Source organism: Grampus griseus, assembly GCF_964374135.1.
Source record: "Grampus griseus genome assembly, chromosome: 12".
NCBI lineage: Eukaryota > Metazoa > Chordata > Mammalia > Artiodactyla > Delphinidae > Grampus > Grampus griseus.
This window is the reverse complement of record NC_139006.1, coordinates 86,459,125-86,483,471: the sequence shown is the minus strand read 5'-3', so window position 1 is coordinate 86,483,471 and position 24,347 is coordinate 86,459,125. Positions and strand designations below refer to the sequence as shown.

At 43.8% G+C, this 24,347-nt stretch overlaps 1 protein-coding gene across 5 annotated transcripts in view; it reads right to left on the bottom strand.

Annotated features, from left to right (window-relative positions):
- ZNF236 (zinc finger protein 236) overlaps positions 1-24,347 on the bottom strand; it is a 102,066-nt gene that overhangs the window by 37,010 nt on the left and 40,709 nt on the right. For all 5 annotated transcript variants that reach the window (XM_082668487.1, XM_082668488.1, XM_082668486.1 and 2 more), the window contains 7 exons: positions 15,350-15,622; positions 13,855-14,058; positions 5,679-5,820; positions 4,776-5,036; positions 1,494-1,738; positions 683-784; positions 18-169 (listed from right to left, as the gene is read on the bottom strand). In XM_082668487.1, the coding sequence (XP_082524613.1) occupies positions 18-169; positions 683-784; positions 1,494-1,738; positions 4,776-5,036; positions 5,679-5,820; positions 13,855-14,058; positions 15,350-15,622 (1,379 nt within the window). The remainder of the gene's footprint in view (positions 1-17; positions 170-682; positions 785-1,493; positions 1,739-4,775; positions 5,037-5,678; positions 5,821-13,854; positions 14,059-15,349; positions 15,623-24,347) is intronic.

Sequence of the window (24,347 nt, the reverse complement as noted above, 5' to 3'; positions counted from 1 at the left end):
ACTTCTGCAATACTCACTACATTAATCGTGTCAGAGCTAGGAACCGGAAGTAAGTTCTGCTGATGGAAGCTCGTGGACAGGGCTTGAGACTCCAGTGTGCTGGAATCTTGTAACTGTTGGACCGGTGGAAACTGAGTCTGTTGATTGTACGTATCAGTCACTGTAAAACCTGAAATAAATTAGAAGACACGAGTTCTACAAAAAATACTAAAGTTACACACACACACACACAAAACCAAAAAAGGCTGGCTTTACAAATAAAGGCATTTAAAGGAGCATGTCTACTTTCTGAACGGGAATCAGGCTCGTTAGCTTTTATCAGCAGGCTCTGAAGTGGTCTGCTCACAGGCAAGAGACTACGCTCAGCTCCCACCCTTGCAGGGCAGGCTAACACACCAGCCACAGATAAGTCCCAGCTTCTACTCAATTACCTTTCCTTGGCTAGAGACCAGGTGTAGAATGGTCATTAAAGTCCCCTTCTGGAAAATCTGAACAGACTACAAAATAGCGTATGCGTGCATGTGTACACACATGCACACGCTACCCGCGCAAGACGTTATCTGGTTCGATAACTGGTCATAAATTTCAGAAGAGCACTAAAAGAAACACTCAAGCTTGCTGTAAAGTTAACCCCAACCAGGCGCAGCTCACTGGAGAGCCCCGGGTAAGGCCCACCACTGACCCTGTGACAGACCCGCTGGCTCGAAGGGCTGCGGCGGGGGAGCCTGCTCCTCGTACTGGCCCACGTGTCCTTCCAGAGTGTGCTGCGGGACCACAAGCCTGTCTGAAGACAAGAAGCACAGACGAGGGCGGAAAATTCGTAAACCCGGAAGCTGCTTCACATCTACCAACCTGTCCAAAAGGATGCTTCGGTGAGTTTCCAAAAAGCAGCCTCCTTGTTTGGAAAAGACAGTAGGAAGACAATTCATACAGAGGGTACAAACTTACACATGTTGGCTAAAAAGCACAAAACCCTACTCACAGACCAAATACTTCTTGGGACGCCCACAAAGTAAACAGCAAGCTGACCGGCCAACCGTGTGTCAGGCCCGCAGGGGGCCGGAAGCCTGAGCCGACTCTGTCACTGAGCTCACTGTCCCCCCCCGTGAGCCGGCATCTTTCTGCAGCGAGACCTCCCCGCAGGAGGCAGCGCGCTGGCTGAGGGGCCTCAGCTCCCGCAGCCAGCGGCACCCAGTCCACGGCCTCACGCTGGCAAGTCCGGGAGCCATGCACCAGGACACGCGTGATCACGCAGATGGGCACTCAGTGGAAACCAAAGACTCTCTCGCGGTAGGCTCAGGGGTGAAAGTGGGTGACAAGCAGCACGTATCAGAAGGTCCCATTTCTACCATTCTAAATGCACCGCAGACTCTCTCACGCTCAGACACACGGCACAAACTGCGCTTTAAAAGGTCAGGGACCAGAGGGCCAGCGGGGACTGGAGTACAAAGGGCTGCAAAACTCCTGAGAGTTAAAAGCCCTGAACCGCTCACCTTCATCTGCTTCCAAAGGCTGCCCCGCCATCTGCTGGCCGAGCCCCGCCTCCACGCCGGCGGGCGGCCCCAGGTCCAGCACGGCCCCGGGGTTGTGGGCCACGGCCTCAGCGGTGGGCTGCAGTGCGGCGTTCTCAATCTCCACCTGCACCTGGGTGGGCACGTGCATGCCCTGCTGGTCCACGGCGCCGTCATCTACCGGGCAGGCCTGCTGCTGCTGCCGGAGCTGCTGGGCAAGCTCAAATCTTCAAAAAATGGACAACAGTCCGCAGCGTCAGCTGCTGTCAAACACCGCGGGCACGCGAGGTGCGATTTATTCAGTGACAGTTTTCATTTTAAACTGTTTCACTTTGAAGTCGCGGCGGCAATCCAGTTGAGAGTTAAACACTACAAATAATCTGAAAGAAAACCCCCGTGCCCTTATCTCTAAGCGCTTTCACAGACTATAGGGGCCGGAAGGCAACAAGGATTTTTCAAAGTCTGAACGATACAAAAGATGCCACGTTTCAAAGCTAAACTCTCCCAATTCAAATTCTGTGATGAGCTGAGGTGTTCAAAACAAGAACTGCATGAGATGAGGCAGCGTCTTGACAGACTGCTTTCAGTGTTATACACACACGTGGGAGAGACGGGACCGTCCTGCAACCTGCCAGGCCGTGCGCGGCTCACTGACCAGTGGGCCACAGGCGGCAGAACCTGGACCACGAGGCATGTGGCTGCGATGGTTTTCTGCAAAATCATTATTCCTGTTAATATTACTTTTACGTGTACAAAGCATACCTGGCATATTATCATCAAGGCCAACAATTTCTCTTTCAAAGAGAAAAATGAACAATGAATTCAGTGAATGAACAATGAATTCAGTGAATGAACAAAAACACTGGGGAAAAAACAAACAAAAACCCAGGTCAAACAATGATCTGATTAACAGGCTGTACAGTATCTCAGCCATGAAGGGGCTACTCCAGTCAGACTCACACAAGCTCTACCGGACGCTGGATGCCAGAATCACGTGAATCTGCTGATTCAGAATTCCATTCTGAGTTCCAAACAAAGTCTTTCCTCTTCATTTTCTGATATCAAAAACAGTCACTTGGGCTTCCCTGCTGGCGCAGTGGTTGAGAGTCCACTTGCCGATGCAGGGGACACGGGTTCGTGCCCTGGTCTGGGAAGATCCCACGTGCCACGGAGCGGCTGGGCCGGTGAGCCATGGCCGCTGAGCCTGCGCGTCTGGAGCCTGTGCTCCGCAACGGGAGAGGCCACAGCAGTGAGAGGCCCGCGTACCGCAAAAAAAAAAAAAAAAAAAGTCACTTTTCGACTACTTTTACTGAGGTGGGGGGACAAAAATGTACTGAAAAGCAGCAAAGGAAAGAACACGCACTGTCACACCTCCACCACAGGGTGACTGTACAGCGGTGCCGTGGGTTCACGGGGTCCTCTCCACCACCCTGAAGGAGAGGAACTGTGCCCTCTGTTGTGACTGGTGGAGCCTTGTTTTCTGTTTGTTTGCCTGGGTGTTTTCACAACTCTTACTACAGCGACTTTTTATTTTTAATGTAAGTGTATATGGCATTTTAGGAATTCCCAAGACTTCAAACAAAGGGATCAAACGACTGGAGCTGCTGCCTGCTCGCAGGCAGGTTCACAGTACACGCCATCTATAAGATAAACCCCCAACTCTGCAATGACAGACCTACCCGTCCTTACGCTGCCACCTGAAAGTCACGCACACTCTCCCCTGGCGTAAGCATGGCACGTGTCCCTCAGCGGAACCCTGGACAAGCAGTGGCCAAAGCAACACTCCACTGACAGAAATGACCCGGCTAAAAACAGCTGACCCTCTTCCCGGAAATTACAGCACTGGCCTCTGAGCCTGTAAACTGAACTCCCAACACCACCACAAAAGCACACTGTGAAGGCCGGGCGTCTTGCAGAGAGGCCTCATTCACCACGCTCTGCGCAAGCTGTGGCCGCGCCCCATTTCTCTTGGCAGGGGGGCAGCAGTGCACGCTCTGAGCGTCTCCGCCCCCATGAACTCTCCAGCCCCTGAATGCGTGTGAAGCACAGAGCTTCCTCCATAAAATGCAGCCAAGTGTAACTGGACATGTAATTGGCAAGAGTCCCCTAACTGACACCACCAATCTCATAGTCCCTAGATGGTCTCGAGAAGCACTTAAACTCCTCGGCTACGCGATCAACCAAAATCGAGGAGAGTCAATTCTGCCAAGTGTGCTTCGGCAGCCAGAGGGATGAAACCAGAACACCATTTCTCCGAGTTACCTTATTCTATCAGTTGGGAGTTCTGTTTGGTAGGTAATACCTGGACAGAGACATCCAGGTTAAAATACGGCTCAAAGGTAAACATTCTAGGGCAGAAGGCTAATATTCTTTCCTGGTAAGCCTGGTAACTCTTGTTCTCAAAGTCTCCTAGGAGGTGGTCGTGGTCACCTTGTCCATGCTTTCTGTTACAATACAGAATTCTGTGGCTTCACAGAAGCACCACTGAATAAGCTCCAGACACAGTCAGAAATGCGTCTCTGTAAGGGCTCGTTGGGTCCCCTTCATTTACAGATGAGGCAGCCCTCTAAGCAAGCAAAAATCTAAGTTAGGGCTTCCCTGGTGGCGCAGTGGTTGAGAGTCCGCCTGCCGATGCAGGGGACATGGGTTCGTGCCCCGGTCTGGGAAGATCCCACGTGCCGCAGAGCGGCTGGGCCCGTGAGCCATGGCCGCTGAGCCTGCGCGTCCAGAGCCTGTGCTCCGCAACGGGAGAGGCCACAACAGTGAGAGGCCCGCGTACCGCAAAAAAAAAAAAAAAAAAAAAAATCTAAGTAAGCTTTAATGATGGATTTATGTGTTAGCTAAAACATAATTTTTTTCTGTCAACAACCTACAATAATTACCATTCAGATAACACTAATGATATGCCTAGAGGTCCCAGAGTTGACCAAGATTTTCTTTTTTGAAACCTTCATTACCTCATTATAGTAGACACTGTCTATCTAGCATTTTATCTACTACTGATTATTAGTTTTAAGAGAGTTTAGAAAGCATTTAGGCCAACACTGACTACTTCAACACTACATTAAAAATAAAAATGATGTGCTTCAGTCTATGGTTCTCAATAGGTCATTAAACACTGATACAGAAGTTTCTTTAGCTCATACACCTCCTGCTAGAAGTAATAATAAAGGGAACAAAGACAACTATTTCTTCAAAACGCTCCCCACCATCATCTGGGAATTATAAGGATTGTTAAAAAGTGACCATCAGAATTATACCTACCTATGGGTTTTCATGTGCTTTTTGCAATTTAGTGAGGTCTTAAATGTTTTCTGGCAATAGGGACACATATAGGGACGAAGGTCGTTATGGATGCCCATATGTCGCCGTAAGCTACCACCAGTAGTGAAAGCTCCATTACATATCAGACACTTGAAAGATTTAAGTCCAGTGTGCGTTCGGACGTGTGCTTTGAGCACTCCTGCAGAAACAAAGCCTCTTCCACACTGAGAACATTTAAAAGGCTTTTCACCTGTATGTGATCTAAAAAGAATAAAAATGGTAATGAATAAGCGTCTTACGCTTTCACGCTGCTTTCTAATTTAGAACGCACTCTAGTAATTATCTCACTTGGCCACCCCTTTTCTGAGCTCAGCAGCAGAGAGACTCAGCTCTCACGTCCCCACAACGGGACCTGAGACTCAGCGCTCAGGTGGCTCATCTGAAGTCCGGGGCTCGCATACAACCGACACAAAACCAGACCCCACATCCTCTTCTACGTTCTGTCCTCTTCTCATGACCCCTCACTGTCTCTTGTGATCAGGTTTCTATCAATACTTCCTCTTCCCTGTTGCTAGCACCAAGAATTAACCTGATGAATACACCCGAGAAACTGTGAAAGAGCATAATCCTCATGAAACAAACCAAATATTTCTCTGACATGTCCCAGAGATTGCAAATACTGAAATATAATAGGAGTGAAATATAATAGGCAGTTTGTGGGTAAAACATTTTGGTCAAGACACTGAAGAATGAAAATATCAATTATCAGTAAATATTCTGGGGTTAAAAGTGACATTTTAAATAACAAAAGCTAACACTACCATTCTTAGTATTTCCACAAGTCACCAGATCACTGAGTCACTGTAACTATAAATTTCCATCTCTGAATCTACATTACCTTACCTGATGTGTTGTTTAAGATGGCAAGACTTTTTATAGGCACGATGACAGTAAAAACACTTGTACGGTCTATCTGCTTCATTTACAAAATTATTATTAAAATAACTTTGAAAAAGCTGGTTTCTTGGAATGGGCTGGATAAGACCTACAAACCAAAAGAAAATCAGGAATAATTCACTGTCAGTGCTACTAAGAAATGTCAAAAGGCACCTGCTTTACCCAGAAGATAAACATCCTGAGGAGCCGGATTCCAGTGTTGGGACTAATCGCTACTATGTTAATTGTGTTAGGGACTCGCTATTTAAAGAACACCTATCAGGAAACACTTAGAGAGTTAATATAAGATATTCTTTTCGACATAAGGAACATTTATATTGTCGCAATTACTTCTCCTTGTTCTAGAGCCAATTTTTCATAGATTTCTACATTTAACTTTCTATATGAGCATCTGTTGGCATGCAATTTATATAAGTACATCAACATGCAGGTTAATCAGAGTTTTTAAGTCCCTTATTTGTTCAGTATGAAGACTGTACCCTAGGTACCATAACAAACTCAGACAGAAATGATTCCAACATGATTTTTTGTTCTAAGAAAGTCAGGGTTTTCATAGAAATTTTATTAAAAGAAAATCTGTAAACAGCAAAATTACAACCTTAAATATTTCAGGTTTTACATACTTTCAGTGAATAAAGAATGCCTTTAGGTTGACCGTGTAATAAGTATGTCTTGATCAAGCAACTGAATTATTTATGAAATTCAGAACAAACATACACCTGAACTCTCTGAATCACTTAATATTTACCTGGAACGAGAGGAAGATGTACACTGTCAGTTCTACCTGGGCTGTTTGCTCCTCCTCTCTCCCAGACAGTGCAGCTACCAGCCAAGACTCTGGACTGGCCACACTCCCTGCTCCCTCAGCTGTGCCACTCACTTCCATGCGATGATTACCAAGAGGCACCTCCTAACACAATGCTGTCCAGACTGTCCCTAACGGTGCGGGTTACAGCTCAATCCTGTCCCCTAAAACCCGCCTGTTCCTCCCAGCTCTCCTAGTTCTACGTAAGGAACCCCATCCGCCTAGTCATGCGGGGGCCGGGGATTCCAGACTTCTGGAGCCGCTCGTCAAGTTTGCCATTTGCCAGTCCTGGAGATCCCACTTTTCCAGTGTTCTTAAACTTGTTTCCTCGTTTCTATTTCCACTGCTATTTCTATTTCGCTTCACTCGCGTGTGAGACTTAACTGAATGGACCCGCACTTCCTGATGCTGCATGAGAGCTCATTTACTTTTCAAAGAGAATTCAGAACCTCCCTTGTGGGACTTCCCTGGTGGTCCAGTGGTTAAGACTCTGCCCTCCCAAGGCAGGGGCACAGGTTTGATCCCGGTTAGGGAGTTAAGATCCCACATGCTGTGTGACACGGCCAAAAAATAAAAAAATTAAAAAAAATAACAGAACCTCCCTTGTGACTGATGTGTGTACAACCCACAGGGCACACACTCGAAGAGCCGCCAAACCTTCTCCCATTTCACAAGGATTCAGGACTGGGGAGACGCATGGGGACCACACAAAGCCCTGCCCTCCTGGCAGCTCCAGCATCGCTCTACCTTTCACGGCATTGCCCTGCTTTTTCCCAACAACTCCTTTCTCACGCTCAAGAAGAGAAAACTTCAGTCCCTCAGTCCACCCCACCACCTTCCCCAGGACACACGCGCTAAGTCTGCTGCAGACAGACTGACACGCCTGGCGCTCAGAGGCAAGATGGCCGTCCAAGGGCCGATTCCCAAACCCAGACGCACGTTCACTCTTCTGCGTGGCTCTGTGTCAGACACGCACCTAGACCAGCCTCCTGAATGTTCTGCTCTGCCTTCTCGTGTCACCAGCAGAAGAATGTCCCTGGCACAGTGCGCCGGGACCCGAACAGCAGTTTGCTCAACCACCTCCCGTGGTCTGCCACCGAGAACGGGGCCACCGCGCCCACCAGGCTCGGCCTCCTGGCCCCGGTCCCCACCTCTCCCCACACCCACCGCCGGCTTCTCCCCAGGCAGCTCCGTGCTGCGATTCCTAACGAGCCTCACTGTCCCACCTCCACACGCTGACTCACTTCTGTCCCAGCACTTGTCACTGCTGGTTCTGTTTTCTCTTTCCCCACTCCCTGGGCTATAGCTTCTGGAGCCTGGGGCCTGCCCCATGGTCATAGATGTAGCCCTGAGCCAAAGAGCACTGGCCAGGTAGGACACGTAGATACGATCGAATATACTAACGATCCTGTTCTCAGTGTTTACAAAATCAGAGAAGGAAAGGAAGGAAAGAAGCACGCACAAATTCCAACCAAGGTCGTTGATTCACGGTCTGACATCCAACCTTTATTGGACACCTACTTCCAGGGAATCATGTTAGATTCCATGAAGAGAACAGAAAACTGAAGTGAGTATTTTCCAAACTGGCAGCCAAAAAGGGTGGCTCCTCTGGTCACTGCGAAGCTTGTGAAACTGTGAACCTCAAATGCTCTGCAAGGAAGGTCCACAGGCAACACATAATAGCAGCTGTTAGGCACAGTTCCCCGATATCTTATGCAAACAGGTTCAGTAACTATTAGCATAAAGTACCACTTAATTAAAACTGTAGCTCCAAGTAATATCTGATAAGCCATTTTCTTGTTCATTGCTGAACTTAACGGAATGAGTGATTTCTAAGAAAAACACCAATAAAAAAATTTAAAACTCTCCTCCCACAATTAAATTGGGCTGTACAAACGTGAGACATTAATTTTATAGACTTCATCAGACAAGATATACATTAAAAAGCAACACAGGAAAGTGAAATAATTTTAAGCAATTAGTTATATAAATTGTATAAATTCGTGAAAGTAGGTAAAGTAAATGAAATTCACAAGGTAATTTTTAAAAAGTAAAAAGTCCTCCTATAGTCGTCTTGTATCTGTTTCATCGGGAAAAAAATAAGATATTCACAAATAAGGAAACAAAGTATTGCTTTTGCCATTTCCCACATCAAAAAAAAAAAAAAAAAAAAAAAAAGCCATACTGGGTGCTGGGGGCAGGGCTGTGCAGGGGTTCACTGCCTCCCAGTCAGACCTGAGGTCAGTTAGCAAAGCGGGGCTCCGGGTGAGCGCCTCCCTAGCCTGCAGTGCAGACACAAAGCTCATCAGACGGCAGAGCCGGGCTGCACCCCTAAGGCTCCAGGCTGCACCCGATTCAGCACCTTCAGAGAGCTCGCCACCCGTCTGCCGCGGCAGGCCCTGACTTCCAGCCTGCACGGAAGCAGCCTGACGCCAGAACCTACCGGGAGACTCCAGACGGGCTGTCTGCGCCAGGCCTTGAAGCTGTGAGCCCTGTAAGGCCCACAGACCATCCTCCTCTCCAAGTCACCCCCATTCTGGTGCAGGGTCCCCCCTCCAGCCCCACTGTTCTCCCAGCTCTTTCTCCTGTGGCTTCTGGAACCTACGTTCCACAGCAAACAAGTTCTCCATCATAAACAGGTCCCATAAACAGAATGTTCAGTTACTCCTTTCTTTTCCGAAACAGCAGGTCTGTGGTTGAGCGGCTGGCCTGGACGCTCCGGCTCCTAAGGCCCCCTCCGAGCCTGAGGAGCTCGAGCCTCCTGCCCCGGCCCAGCTCCGCCTCCCAGCCTGCCTTCGCTTCCTCCCCAGTCCCACCTGCCCTCCACGAACCGAATCCCTTTACCCAGTCCCTTGCCAATACGCTCTTGTGCAAGTCCTCTGGCCCTTTCTCAAATAATTCACAAGATCGTAAAAAGAAAAACAAAAGAATGTGCCCAGTAACACCCCTCAGAGACAACCACAGTGAACGGTTTAGTAGCCACTCTAACAGAAGAGTTTGTAATGTGAAAACATAAGTGGGATCAACCATACACACTGTTCTGGAACTACCTGTCCATACTTCATACATATACTTAACTCTCCAAGTCATTACATATGACATCATCCCCATCACCCTTTGGATGCTGGCAAGGAATTCCACCGTACCAGTGTACCCAGTTCCCTTAATGCACTTCTGGCGGACATCCTGCCTGTTTCTAACTGTACACTACTGCAGGGCTGCAATAAACAATCCAGTATATACAGCTGTCACCTTAGTGTCTCCCCGCTAGACACACAATTATAGTCTCTGGGCAGCATCCAGGTATATTTATTTTTAAACAGAACCCCAGATGATTCTGACACCTTTGGGGGGGAGGGGAGGAGTCCCACCTTGAGCTCCTCAGAAAGTGAAATAACAGGCTTCATTTTTCTGATGCTTTATTTTTCACGTCTAATAATTTTACAAAGTTCTGTTAAAAAGCTAAGCTAGGGCTTCCCTGGTGGCACAGTGGTTGAGAGTCCGCCTGCCGATGCAGGGCACACGGGTTCGTGCCCTGGTCTGGGAAAATCCCACATGCCGCGGAGTGGCTGGGCCCGTGAGCCATGGCTGCTTAGCCTGTGCGTCCAGAGCCTGTGCTCCGCAACGGGAGAGGCCACAACAGTGAGAGGCCCGCGTACCGCAAAAAAAAAAAAAGCAAGATAAATGCACTAATATCAATATGATTAAAACATGAATATAAACTTGGAAGATCAATCATTACAGCGCTGAGGTTTAAAATAATAGATAACCAGGGACTTCCCTGGTGGTGCAGTGGTCAAGGCTCTGCGCTCCCAACGCAGTGGGCCCAGGCTTCGATCCCTGGTCAGGGAACTAGATCCTGCATGTCGCAACTAAGAGATTGCATGCCGCAACTAAGGAGCTGGCGAGCTGCAACTAAGGAGTCCATGAGCCACAGCTAAGGAGCCCGCCCGCTGCAACTAAGACCCTGTGCGACCAAATAAGTAAGTAAATAATTAACTAATTAATTAATTAATTAAAAACAAAACAAAGCCCCACTTTTAATTTAAAATAAATAAATTTAAAAAATAATAGATAACCAAAGCCTGGCTCACTTCGAAGAAAATATTTTTCAAACATCTATGCTCCACAAAAATGGTGGGAGCATACACCATTACACAAACTCACACATACGCACAGTCATATATAGAAAACACAGTGATTTCTTTAAAAAAAAATAGATATGTCGTATACACATATGATTTGAAAATCCAGAAGCAGCTACAGATCAAAATATTACGATCACCCTGACTCCAATACTTCCCCAGTCTGCACACTGTTTTATTTAAACTTAGTTCTTGAATTTAGAAGAGAAAGCATTTAGAGGACAGTACACCGCATGTCTAGTGAAAACAGCCCCAAGTGCAATGAACTACACAGTATCTGTGTTCAGTAAAGACTAGTGGTGCTCGATGCCAAGATCCAGTGGCCATCTGGGCCCCTGGCGGCTCCTCCACACTCCTGCACCGGGGGCGCAAGGCTGACGGGTGTGGGAGGAAGTGAGCTTTACTGACCACATCCTGATCCAGAAGTCTGAAGACCCAGGTTCTAGTTCTACCATGAGCTCTAGTTGTAGAACCTAAAAGCAATGTTAGAACGCTCTCTAGGGCCCACATTTTACATCTGTGAAAATGAAGAGTGAGGAATGTAGGCAAGTTTGGGAAAGACTATTTTTAAGTTCCCACGCAGCTCTGGAAGTTTTTAGAATTACACAACTATATGGAACTGTTCTATCCAACAATGCTCCCTTAATATGCAGAGATTAAGTTACTTGCTGGAGTATTTTTTTATGCATTCTAATACTTTCCTAAGCGACGGTAATTAGTGTAAAAGGTATTGAGCTTCAAGTAACTAGACTGGACTGGAACATCTCATCTCCCAGTTAAGTCAAATAACTGTAGCTAATCTATGCTAAACCTTCTCTGGCATGTTTTTATCAAGATCTGTCCCCCAAACATAATTACAGTCACACTTTTTCTACATACGCCCCAAGGAGCTCAGATTCTGAGAGAAGAGACAGACACAAATACAAATAATGACGAAGTGTAAAATAAGTATTTAAATATTTTACAATGTGAAGCCAGCTCTATGAATCACTTCCCCCATGTGTCCCACTCAGCCTAGAACAAAGGAGAATTCTGCTTCCACTAATTTCGTCTAAGATACAGGTGTCTGTGAAGCTAAAAGCACAATGTTCTCCGTTTTAACCTCGGAAAGTCTGGAGAATCAGGGCTCCAGTTCAACTCAACTAAGGATTTGTAAACTTAACGGCAAGAAACCCACAGGTGTGTAACCTGAGTCATGGCAACCTGAAAAAACTGGTAATTTGAGGGTTACCCTCAAGCATGAAGGATAATTCTAGGGCTGCTAAGTAAGTTTTTAGTCTGTCCTAACTTTTAGAGATTTTTTTGCATTTCAAGAATAACACAAATCACTGAGAACCTAGAGACTACAGTGAAGTTAAATACACATTAAGTGAAATTGGTCTGTTGTTTTGTTTTGTGAGCTGCCACAACTGCACAAGGACATCAGAGTGTTCTAACCTACCATGGGAGTTCCGATCAGTGTCTAAACAATTAAACACCCTAAGAATTACAGTTCCTAGGAAGCTTAGCAGAAATCATATGTAAAATCATTGCAGGCTGGTATTTGGGGAGTATGCTCTTAAACTTGTCGTCTCTTGGGGGTTTTCCATTTCTTCTAGAGTCAGTTCTGATAAGCACGTTATTCTAGAAAAAATCCACTTCATCTAAATTTTCAAGCGTATTAGCAAAATGTTGTAGAGTATCTGCAAACAGTTTTTATCTCATCTGTATCTGTGCTTACAGCTTGACTCTCATTCCTAATATTACAGATATTTTCTTGGTCTTTAGTTTACTAGAGACGTGTCAAGCTATCTATTTTACTGTTAACTTTTTAAAAATTGTAAAATTATGTTCACTAGAGTTTTGTCTTCTATCTTAAATTATTGTACTTATTAATTACTTTTTGCTACTTGCTTTTTTATTTTTCTACTTTTTTGAGTTATATATTTTATTTATTTTTGTTCTTATTTTTTAGTAAGAAATACTTCTTAAAAGCTGTTATCAGTCTTTTCTGATAATAGCTTTGGTCCATCCCACTGTTTATAAAAACGTTCCCATTTCTAGGATGTAATTGCAGTTTTGAGTCTTACTTTTCCATAGAATGAAACTTTAGATAGCTACTTTCTATTAATTTATGTTTTCAGTGAACTGTAATCAAAGACTGTATCCTTCACAGTACCTATTTCTGAAAACCTGAAACTTCTCTATACCCTAGAATGTGATCAACTTCTATTTCATGCATATTTAAAAGAGTGTTGTGTACTTTGGAGTAGAAGGCTTTAAAGCCATTCAATCACCCTTTTGATATGTGCGCTTCAAATCCTCCTCAGTCTCACTGTGTTTACACCAATCTAATTGAGGGTCTCTCACTCTGGTTCAGAATTTGAATATCTCTCCTTTCTTCTGTTTTTGGTTTATATATTTTGATGCTATGCTCCTAGATACATAAAGGCTCGTGACTATAGATCACCTTATTAGTGGACTATAGCTGACATTAGTCTACAGTATCTCTCTTTTTTCTACCATTTAAGCTTTATTTATATTAAATTATGTTTTACTTGATATTAATTTTGTTCACAGACTAGATTATCTCACCTAAGACGATGAAATACAGGAGAACTGCATAAACATGTAAATTCTTGCAAAAAACTTAATGAGTTTCCTTTAATCTTGTTTTAGGACCTACAAAAATCATTTCTCTGAAGATTCTCATGAACAGTGTTTTCTTTTTAGTTAGCTAACAAAATCATAATTTACCTTGATCATAACAACACCAAGCCTAAAAAGAACTTAAAAGCTGGCAGATTTACCTTTTAATCCAAAGGTTAAAGCAGCCCAGATAATGATCTGTTACACAGCCTGCGGGGCTTCTAAGATGTAAATGACACAGCATACTGTGTGCCCCACTCAGGACACCCATCCACCCCACAGGTCCACTGAGGTACAGTCTTCCTTGGTGAGGACTCACATATGAACATCTTCACTTACACAGCACTTCCCTCTTACCGAGAACATAATCTGAGCAGCAGTTGAGCCAGAACTAGGATCTTAATTTAATTGTGAAACTTGCTGGCCCATAAAGCAAAACAATCCTTAACAACAACTCCACCGGCACCACACATACAACTATCTAACTACGCAGACCATAATGTTCATACACCCTTTGCAAAGTACCAAGGGAGGACAATCTTACCTACGTCTGTTATGAGGATCGGCTCCTGCAAAGGAATATCGGGGACCGGAACGCTCGCCTTGCCAACACGAACTTTTGCAGGTTTACGCTGGTGCCTCATCTTTCTTAACTCCGTGTGTTTAAAGTGAGAAGCAATGTGAGTCTTCCTGTGGCCTGAGGTTCGAAATTTCTTGTCACAGTGAGGACAAGCAAAAGGTCTGACTCCTGATAAAAAATAAAATAGACTGTAGAATTATTCCAAAGAGATACATCTCAGTTAACGCCGACATAAAATTCTAGTATTTTAATACTGATCTGAATTCTCAATTTGTTGTTTCATGCCATATGTTTATAATTTCATGGACATTATAAATTAACAGTTATTCTCGTTTGCATACAGTGCACGTTACAGATGTTAAGGCATGTAATAAGAGCATTTTAAGTAAAAAAAAAAAAAAAGGGCATTTACTATTTTCAGGAGAAAGCCTAAAATTGTAAAATGGATGTTCAAACAACTAGTAGTCCTTAAGACACTAACGTGAGTAAGGCTGCTCTCCTCTCTCAAATCATCCTCTCTGTAACTGGAATAACAACGGGGCCCCAGGTTTGCTGCTGGGATTCTACACACTTGTGTTTGAAGAGCACTTAGCAGTGCCCGGCATTGGGTAAACGAGCAGTAAATGGTGGCTGTTTGTAAATAACAATGTCACTGCTGCTGCTGCTGACAGTGATAACATCCTTTTAACAATCCTCTGCTATGACTTCCCTTTTCTGAAGGAAACTTCCTTTTCTTACAATTTTATTGGCAAATGAAAATGCAGATTCCAAAGAAAGGCATATATCAAAACAGTCTCATTTCAGCTTTTTCAAATACCCATCCACATGCTCAGCTCAGCCCAGGAACCTCAAAAGGTTAGGAGAAGTTACTGCTAATGCGTACAGCGTTTCTTTTGGGGGTGATAAAAATGTTAGAAAATTAGATAGTGGCATGGGTTGCACAATTCTGAAATGCACACTTTAGAAGAGTGAATTTTTATGATTTGTGAATTATATCTCAATAAAACTGCTATGAACAGAACTGGAGCCTGAACATGGAAGTTCTCGTGCCCTAATACTGATGACAAAATATCCGACAGGCAGAGTGGGTATTGATATTAAGGTCCCAGCCTGAAGGGCGCCAGCTAAAACCCAGAGGCCCCACGGGGGCGATGCCGGCCTCCTCCTCGGGAAGGCCCTCCTGGGCTGCATCTGAATCCCGTCACCCACAGCGGTCTCCCCTCCTCACTCCCTGCACTCCTGCCCTCACTCGTAAGTGGTACAGTTTAACACTCCCTCTTCGGGCCATCGGCTCCATGAGGACCAAGGTCACGTGGACTTTGTTCAACAGCGTGTGCCGTGTGCCCAGCCCGCAGAAGGTCACGGTCACACTCGCTGAAATAAAGAGCAACGGGCGCTCCACACGCCCAGCCACCAGCGCAGACCCCGCCGGGAACCACCTGCGGCGGCAGGCCCGTACCTGTGTGCAGGCGAACGTGCACCTTGAGGCTCCCCGAGGTGGAGAAGCTCTTCATGCAGCACTGGCACTTGAACGCCTTGACGCCCGAGTGCGTTTTGACGTGGGCTGTCAGCGTGCTCTTCACGGCGAAAGCCCGGAAGCACTGCGGGCACTTGAAGGGCTTCTCATGGGTGTGGATGCGGATGTGGCGCACCAGGTCGCTGGGCTTGCGGAACTCCTTGGTGCAGTAGGGACACACGTGCCATCGCACACCGTTCTCCTCGCGGATCGACCCTGGAGGAAGATTACAATGAGAAGGGTCCAGCTTGGCCTCGAAACCGCATTTCACCAATTATTAATGTCCTTCTAGGCTTAGATTTAGACAGCACATCATACGTATAAAAAGCTATAGACCTTTTGCCACAGCAGAGGATATATGATCAACTGTGGAAAAAGCTGAAATTTCCATAATAACTGAAATGACTGATGACTATGATTGAATCTTGCAGAAAATCCTAACAGTCCCATATGAACACAAATCATAGCCTAAGAGAGATAAGAACGCTAACTAGACAGGTACTATGATATAAATCAAGAATCAGCAGGGCAGACTTAGTCTGCTATAAGTGTAAGTAACAGTAGGTGTGATCAAATGACTCCAAAATTAACTCAAAGAACATGAAAAGAAGGAATGAACTTACAATAAGTATCGTCTGAGCTGACCTGTTATCACTAATAAAAAATGCAAATAAAAATGAGGAAATGGTAAATTCTTATGCTACAGAAAGGAACTGATTAATAGTTAAAATAAAGAAATAACATATTTGATCATGAATGAGTTCATGATTTATGATCAAATATAGAAGATTCTTTTGCAACGCTAAATATTGCATTTGGCCAAAAAGTGCCTTTGGTTTTTAAGTAAAAATAAAAGATGCATTTTTCATTTTCACCAAGAACTTTACTGAACAATGTGTTCACCCTTTTGTTCCACTACCTTCTGCCATTTCATAATTCCATCTTCCCAAAACTTCTTATCTTTTTGAGCAAAGAACTGTTGCAGGTGCCTTTTACAATCTTCCAGGGAATTAAACTGTTTTCCATTAAGAGAATTTTGTAAAGACCAAAATAAACGGAAACCTGAAGGTGCAATGTCTGGTGAATATGGCGGATGAATCAGAACTTCCCAGACAAGCTGTGACAGTTTTTGCCTGGTCATCAAATGAACATGCGGTCTTGTGTCATCCTGATGGAAGACTATGCGTTCTCTGTTGACTAGTCCTGGACGCTTTTCATCGAGTGCTGCTTTCAGTTGGTCTAAATGGGAGAGTACTTGTTGGAACTGTTTGGTTTTCCAGAAGGAGCTCATGATAGAGGCCTCCCTTCCAATCCCACCATATACACATCACCTTCCTTGGATGAAGACCGGCCTTTGGTGTGGTTGGTGGTGGTTCATTTCACTTGCCCCGTGATCTCTTCCGTTCCACATTATTGTACAGTATCCACTTGTCATCGCCCGTCACAGTTTATTTTAAAAACGGAAGGTTTTCTCTTCATTACGTTTAAGTAGAGAATCGCATGTGGAAATGCCGTCAAGGTTTTTTTCGCTTCACTCATGTAGAACCCAAACATCAAAGCGATGAACACAGCCAAGCTGGTGCAGATGATTTTCAGCGCCTGATCTGGATACCTGGAGTGTGTCGGCCGTCTCCCGCATGGCACAGCGTTGACTGCTCTCAATTAATGTCTCGATTTGATCACTATCAACTTCAAGTAGTCTACCCGACCACGGCACATCGTCCAGCGAGAAATCTCCAGCACGAACCTTCACAGACCACTTTTGACACGTTCGATCAGCCACAGCACCTTCTCCATACACTGCACACATCTTTTCTTGTGTTTCGGTTGCGTTTTTACCTTTCTTGAAATAATAAAGCGTAATATGCTGAAAATGTTCCTTTTTTTCTTCTCTTCAATATTAAAATGGCTACACAAAAATTCACCAGTTAAGTCTTTTTTTAAATGCACGCTGATAGGACAGCTGTCACATACAATCTAACAAAATTGCTTCGAATGAGTTAAAGACAACCAAGTGCTACTAGACCCATCTTACGGAAAATACCAAACAAACATTTTGGCCAACCCCATACTGTTATTCAACCTTGATCCAGGTTTGAAGCTATTCCTCTCAGAAGAAAAATCACAAGTGGAATTTATGGAAATATAATTAGTAAAATAATACCTAAATTGGCAAATTTCTAATTTGGCAGAATCAGCTTTTTAAATTTCAATTAGATGTATTCGCCAGAAATTAAACAGACACCTACAATAAGGTAAGGAATACACTTGAAATCAAAGAGATTTGGGCCCTGCTAATGAAATTCATCAGAAAATTTTCACTCTTTATTTAACTGTGTCTTTACAGACATAGTTTTATTAGGGAAAAGGAAAGCTCTTTGTTTCCTTCTCTTTGTTATCAGTCAATACAAGGAATTTTCCTTACGTGTTAGTGAATCTGTAAGGAGAGAAAATGTATTTTCCTGAATATAACACTTTTTATGGGACTAATTAACATAGAGAAAGAGGTTAGGTAAAAGAATGAAAAGTAATATTTTTCTAAAAACAAGAACAAAGAGAGGAACATACACACACCACGGCGGGTGGGGGGTAAAGAGTAGAAAACAAAGGAAATGGTTTTTAAAGTGAGAGAAAGATATTTATTTTAGGTGATACTGCTTATACTAAGGAAGTCTAAAACTTAAGATTGCTTAGAACTAATAGGTATTAGAAGAAGTGCAATAATTACCTAAAGGTCTTATCATGACAAATCAGAAAAACAACGTACAAAGAGATAAGACAGAACCATAATATCTGTCAGTTAAAATCTGGAAATCATCTCCCCAAATCAGATTTTTTTTCCAAACAAAAATGAAAATATGTCTTTAATTACATAAGATGACATAAAACTGTCACCAGGTTCTAATTATTTCTGGGAATGAACTGGAAGAGAGATACAAACTGGCAGCTGAAGCTTCAAACCTGAAGCTCTCTCCAAATCTGGCCTGTATACGTTTTGTTTGGCCCAGGCAGTGTTAGAAAAAGAAAACTGAATCCAGATTTCTGACCCTTTGACAAACTGAGTGATCTGGAAAACCAGTTCTGCATTCCCACGTGGCAATCTTTCTTGGTGCTGGGCAATAGCTTTTCTCTTCAAACATATTAATAAATTTTGAAAGAAAAAACATGCATAATCATCTTCAAGACGAAAAGGTATTTACTAAAATTCAACGTCTAGTTTTAAGTTTTAAAAAACTGCCTAAAAACAGGAGGAGGTGAATAAAACATATCAATACAACATTTGACTTGACAGGAAAATACTAAAAGCAATCCTATTAAGGTGAGGAAAGAGTCCACTATCACACTGCCATTAATTTATCATGTTTGAGAGATACCAGCCAACATGACTAGATAAGATAAAGAAATGCACAGTAATAACTATAAAGGAAAAGGTAAAATCATTGTTTACAAATGATATGATTATACACCTAAAAAACTAAAACTCAGAAAGAGGCCCACATTTTAATACGTGAAAATCAACATCCTTCATACCTACCAACAAAATCCAGAAGAAGATTTTAAAATACTACTAAAATATGGATAAAAAAAAAATCTGAGTAAATGGAAATGCATACATACCCTATTCTTTTTTCTTAAGTTATTCTTTTTATTGAATGAAAGATTCTTTAAGTTCTATAGTGCTTTACAATTTTCAGAAGTTTCACACACATGATTTCATATAATCCCCTATTAACCCTATTCTTTGGTATAAAGACAAAAATTTATAATGGCATCAATTCTCTCTGATTAAATCACTTATATACAAATACCAATAGGGATTCTTTTAGAACTAGTTTTGGAAGTTTAGCAGTCGCTTTTAAAGTACATATGAAAATATAAATATGTGAAAACAGTAAAAAATACACTTTAAAGAAAAGTGTAGTGAGAGAGGACTAGGTATCCTAGTTATAAAACACACGATAAAGCTAAAACCATTTGGTATCACAACACATGAATAAAAAGACAGATTACTGGAATAAAGTCCAGAAAAGACCCATACAGGTTTGAGAGTGTAATACATGATAAAGGCAGCATTGCTTTCCAGCAGGAAAAATGTGACTTATTCAATAAATGGTGTCTAGGCAGCTGGATGCCCATCTGGAAACAAAAAATAAAACTGAGTCAAAGATTTGGTTTAAAATATGAGAGTAAACAGATAGTAACTGGACATATCATGGTGCTCATTTTGTAATGATGTATAAAAAAATGAAAGTATAAGTGTTAGATAAAAGAGGCACTTTTTCCATAATGTCAGTGTTGAATTCTAAGTATTGCATGAGTCCAAAAGTCATAAAACACTGACAAATTTGGCTACATAAAAACATTTCTCCCCCTTTTGCTATATAAAAAGAAAATACCTCTCCCTTTTAACTCAAAAGCCAAACAAATTAGAAAAGAATACATGCCACAGATACAGCTCACAAAATACTACCAGGTAAAGAAAAAACGAATGCGGCAGAGCATTTAGCACTTGGAGGATCTAGATGAAGGCAAAAGGCAATTCTCCGTACTTACTGTTCCTGCAATATTTCTAGTAAGCCTGCAATTGTTTCAAAATCAGTACTTTAAAACAATCTTTACAGAATTTACCCTCTGAAAGCTCTGACACTTCCAGAAATGTACCCTACAGATATACACATATCCATGACAGCATTACTGGTACTGGCAAATACCTAAATATTATTTACCCATAAAACGGAATACTATTCAGGCATCTTGTAAAACAAGCTATCAGGTGGGAAAAAGTGAACCACAAAATAATACATGCAGTATGCCATACATCCTGCTAAAAAACAATAATATATAATAATATGCCTAAGCTTGTTTAAAAGACACAGAAGACCCCAGTGACGGCAGCTGCCTGAGGGAGGGGCGCATGGAGGACCAAGATGAGCAGGCAGGGGACTCCCTGCTTTCCACTGTACCCCATCGTGTACCTTTTGAATTGTGGGGCACGAGCAAGTTTCACCTGCTTTTAAAATAACTTAAAAGCGTATGTATTCATTACGCACTTGGTATGTGTCAGGCGCTATTCAGTTCTCTTCCATTTATTCTATCCCTTTTATCTACCCCTGTTACAGATGAGGAAGCTGACATTTTAAAGGTTAACTGACTTTATTAAAGCTTCATAATGGGGGGTGCTGGGAAGATGGCGGAAGAGTAAGATGCGGCGATCACCTTCCTCCCCACAGATACACCAGAAATACATCTACACGTGGAGCAACTCCTACAGAACACCTACTGAATGCTGGCAGAAGACCTCAGACCTCCCAAAAGGCAAGAAACTCCCCACGTACCTGGGTAGGGCAAAAGAAAAAAAAGAAAAAACAGAGACAAAAGAATAGGGACGGCACGTGCACCAGTGGGAGGGAGCCATTTCCACACAGTAGGAAGCCCCTTCGCGGGCGGAGACTGCGGGAGGCGGAGGGGGGAGTTTCAGCACCGCGGCGGAGAGCACAGCAACAGGGGTGCGGAGGGCAAAGCGGGGAGATTCCCGCACAGAGGGGAGATTCCCGCACAGAGGGTCGGTGCCGACCAGCACTTACCAGCCCGAGAGGCTTCTCTGCTCACCCGCTGGGGAGGGCGGGGCTGCGAGCGGAGGCTCGATCAGTCAGTCGGTCGGAGCGCAGGGAGAGGACTGGGGTTGGCGGCTTGAACACAGCCTGCAGGGGGTTAGTGGGAGGAGTCCGGGAAAAGTCTGGACCCGCCGAAGAGGCAAGAGACTTTTTCTTCCCTCTTTGTTTCCTGGTGCGCGAGGAGAGGGGATTAAGATCGCTGCTTAAAGGAGCTCCAGAGATGGGCGCGAGACGCAGCTAAAACCGCGGACCCCAGGGACCGGCGAGAGCCGCGGCTAAAAGCGCGGACCCCAGAGACGGTTGGGAGACGCTAAGGCTGCTGCTGCCGCCACCAAGGGGCCTGTGTGCAAGCACAGGTCACTATCCACACCCCCCCTTCCGGGAAACCTGTGCAGCCCGCCACTGCCAGGGTCCCAGGATCCAGGGACAACTCCCCTGGAAGAACGCACGGCGGGCCTCACGCTGGTGCAACGTCACGCCGGCCTCTGCCGCCACAGGCCCGCCCCGCACGCCGTGCCCCGCCCTCTCCCCGGGCCTGAGTGGGCCAGAGCCCCCTAATCAGCGGCTCCTTTAACCCCGCCCTGTCTGAGCGAAGAACAGACGCCCTCCAGCGCCCTACACGCAGAGGCGGGGCCAAATCCAAAGCTGAGCCCCCGGGAGCTGTGAGAACAAAGAAGAGAAAGGGAAATCTCTCCCAGCAGCCTCAGGAGCAGCGGATTAAAGCTCCACAATCAACTTGATGCACCTGCGTTTGGGGAATACATGAATAGACAACAAGTCATCCCAAACTGAGGAGGTGGACTTTGAGAGCAAGATCTATGATTTTTTCCCCTTTTCCTCTTTTTCTGAGTGTGTATGTGTATGCCTCTCTGTGAGATTTTGTCTGTATAGCTTTGCTTCCACCATTTGTCCTAGGGTTCTATCCGTCCATTGTTTTTTTATAAAAAATTTTTTTCTTAATAATTAATTTTAATTTTATTAACTTTATTATACTTTTCCTTCCTTCTTTCCTACCTTCCTTCCTTCCTTCCTTCCCTCCCTCCCTCCTTTAGACAATGAACCATCCCAAATTGAGGAGGTGGACTTTAAGAGCAAGATTTATGATTTTTTCCCCTTTACCTCTTTTTGTGAGGGTGCATGAGTATGCTTCTGTGTAAGATTTTGTCTGTATAGCTTTGCTTCCACCATTTGTCCTAATGTTCTATCCGTCCCTTTTTTCTAAATAATTATTTTTAATTCAATAACTTTATTATACTTTATTTTACTGTATCTTCTTTCTGTCTTTTTTCCTTCGTTCCCTCCTTCCTTCATTCCTTCCTCCTTCCCTCCCTCCCTCCTTTCTTTCCTTCTTGCCTTCTTGCCTGCTTTCCTTCTATCTTTCTTTCTTTCTTCCTTCCTTCCCTCCCTTCTTCCTTCCTTCCTTCCTTCCTTTCTTTCTTTCTTCCTACTTCTACTAATTCTCTCTACTTTTTCTCCCTTTTATTCTGAGCCGTGTGGATGAAAGGCTCTTGGTGCTCCAGCCAGGAGTCAGGGCTCTGCCTCTGAGGTGGGAGAGCCAACTTCAGGACACCGGTCAACAAGAGACCTCCCAGCTCCACATAATATCAAACGGTGAAAATCTCACAGAGACCTCCATCTTAACACCAGCACCCAGCTTCACTCAACGACCAGCAAGCTACAGTGCTGGACAACCTATGCCAAACAACTAGCAAAACAGGAACACAACCCCACCCATTAGCCGAGAGGCTGCCTAAAATCATAATAAGTCCACAGACACCCAAAAACACACCACCAGACGTGGACCTGCCCACTAGAGAGACAAGATCCAGCCTCACCCACCAGAACACAGGCACTAGTCCCCTCCACCAGGAAGCCTACACAACCCACTGAACCAACCTTAGCCACTGGAGACAGACATCAAAAACAACGGGAACTACGAACCTGCAGCCTGCAAAAAGGAGACCCCAAACACAGTAAGATAAACGAAATGAGAAGACAGAAGAACACACAGCAGATGAAGGAGCAAGATAAAAACCCACCAGACCTAACAAATGAAGAGGAAATAGGCAGTCTACCTGAAAAAGAATTCAGAATAATGATAGTAAAGATGATCCAAAATCTTGGAAATAGAATGGACAAAATGCAAGAAACATTTAACAAGGACCTAGAAGAACTAAACATGAAACAAACAATGATGAACAACACAATAAATGAAATTAAAAATACTCTAGATGGGATCAATAGCAGAATAACTGAGGCAGAAGAACGGATAAGTGACCTGGAAGATAAAATAGTGGAAATAACTACTGCAGAGCAGAATAAAGAAAAAAGAATGAAAAGAACTGAGGACAGTTTCAGAGACCTCTGGGACAACATTAAACACACCAACATTCGAATTATAGGGGTCCCAGAAGAAGAAGAGAAAAAGAAAGGGACTGAGAAAATATTTGAAGAGATTATAGTTGAAAACTTTCCTAATATGGGAAATGAAATAGTTAATCAAGTCCAGGAAGCACAGAGAGTCCCATACAGGATAAATCCAAGGAGAAACACGCCAAGACACATATTAATCAAACTGTCAAAAATTAAATACAAAGAAAGCATATTAAAATCAGCAAGGGAAAAACAACAAATAACACACAAGGGAATCCCCATAAGGTTAACAGCTGATCTTTGAGCAGAAACTCTGCAAGCCAGATGGGACTGGCAGAACATATTTAAAGTGATGAAGGAGAAAAACCTACAACCAAGATTACTCTACCCAGCAAGGATCTCATTCAGATATCATGGAGAAATTAAAACCTTTACAGACAAGCAAAAGCTAAGAGAGTTCAGCACCACCAAACCAGCTTTACAACAAATGCTAAAGGATCTTCTCTAGGCAAGAAACACAAGAGAAGGAAAAGACCTATAATAACAAACCCAAAACAATTAAGAAAATGGGAATAGGAACATACATATCGATAATGACCTTAAATGTAAATGGATTAAATGCTCCCACCAAAAGACACAGACTGGCTGAATGGATACAAAAACAAGACCCATATATATGCTGTCTACAAGAGACCCACTTCAGACCTAGAGACACATACAGACTGAAAGTGAGGGGATGGAAAAAGATATTCCATGCAAATGGAAACCAAAAGAAAGCTGGAGTAGCAATTCTCATATCAGACAAAATAGACTTTAAGATAAAGACTATTAGAAGAGACAAAGAAGGACACTACATAATGATCAAGGGATCGATCCAAGAAGAAGATATAACAATTGTAAATATTTATGCACCCCACATAGGAGCACCTCAATATATAAGGCAAAAACTAACA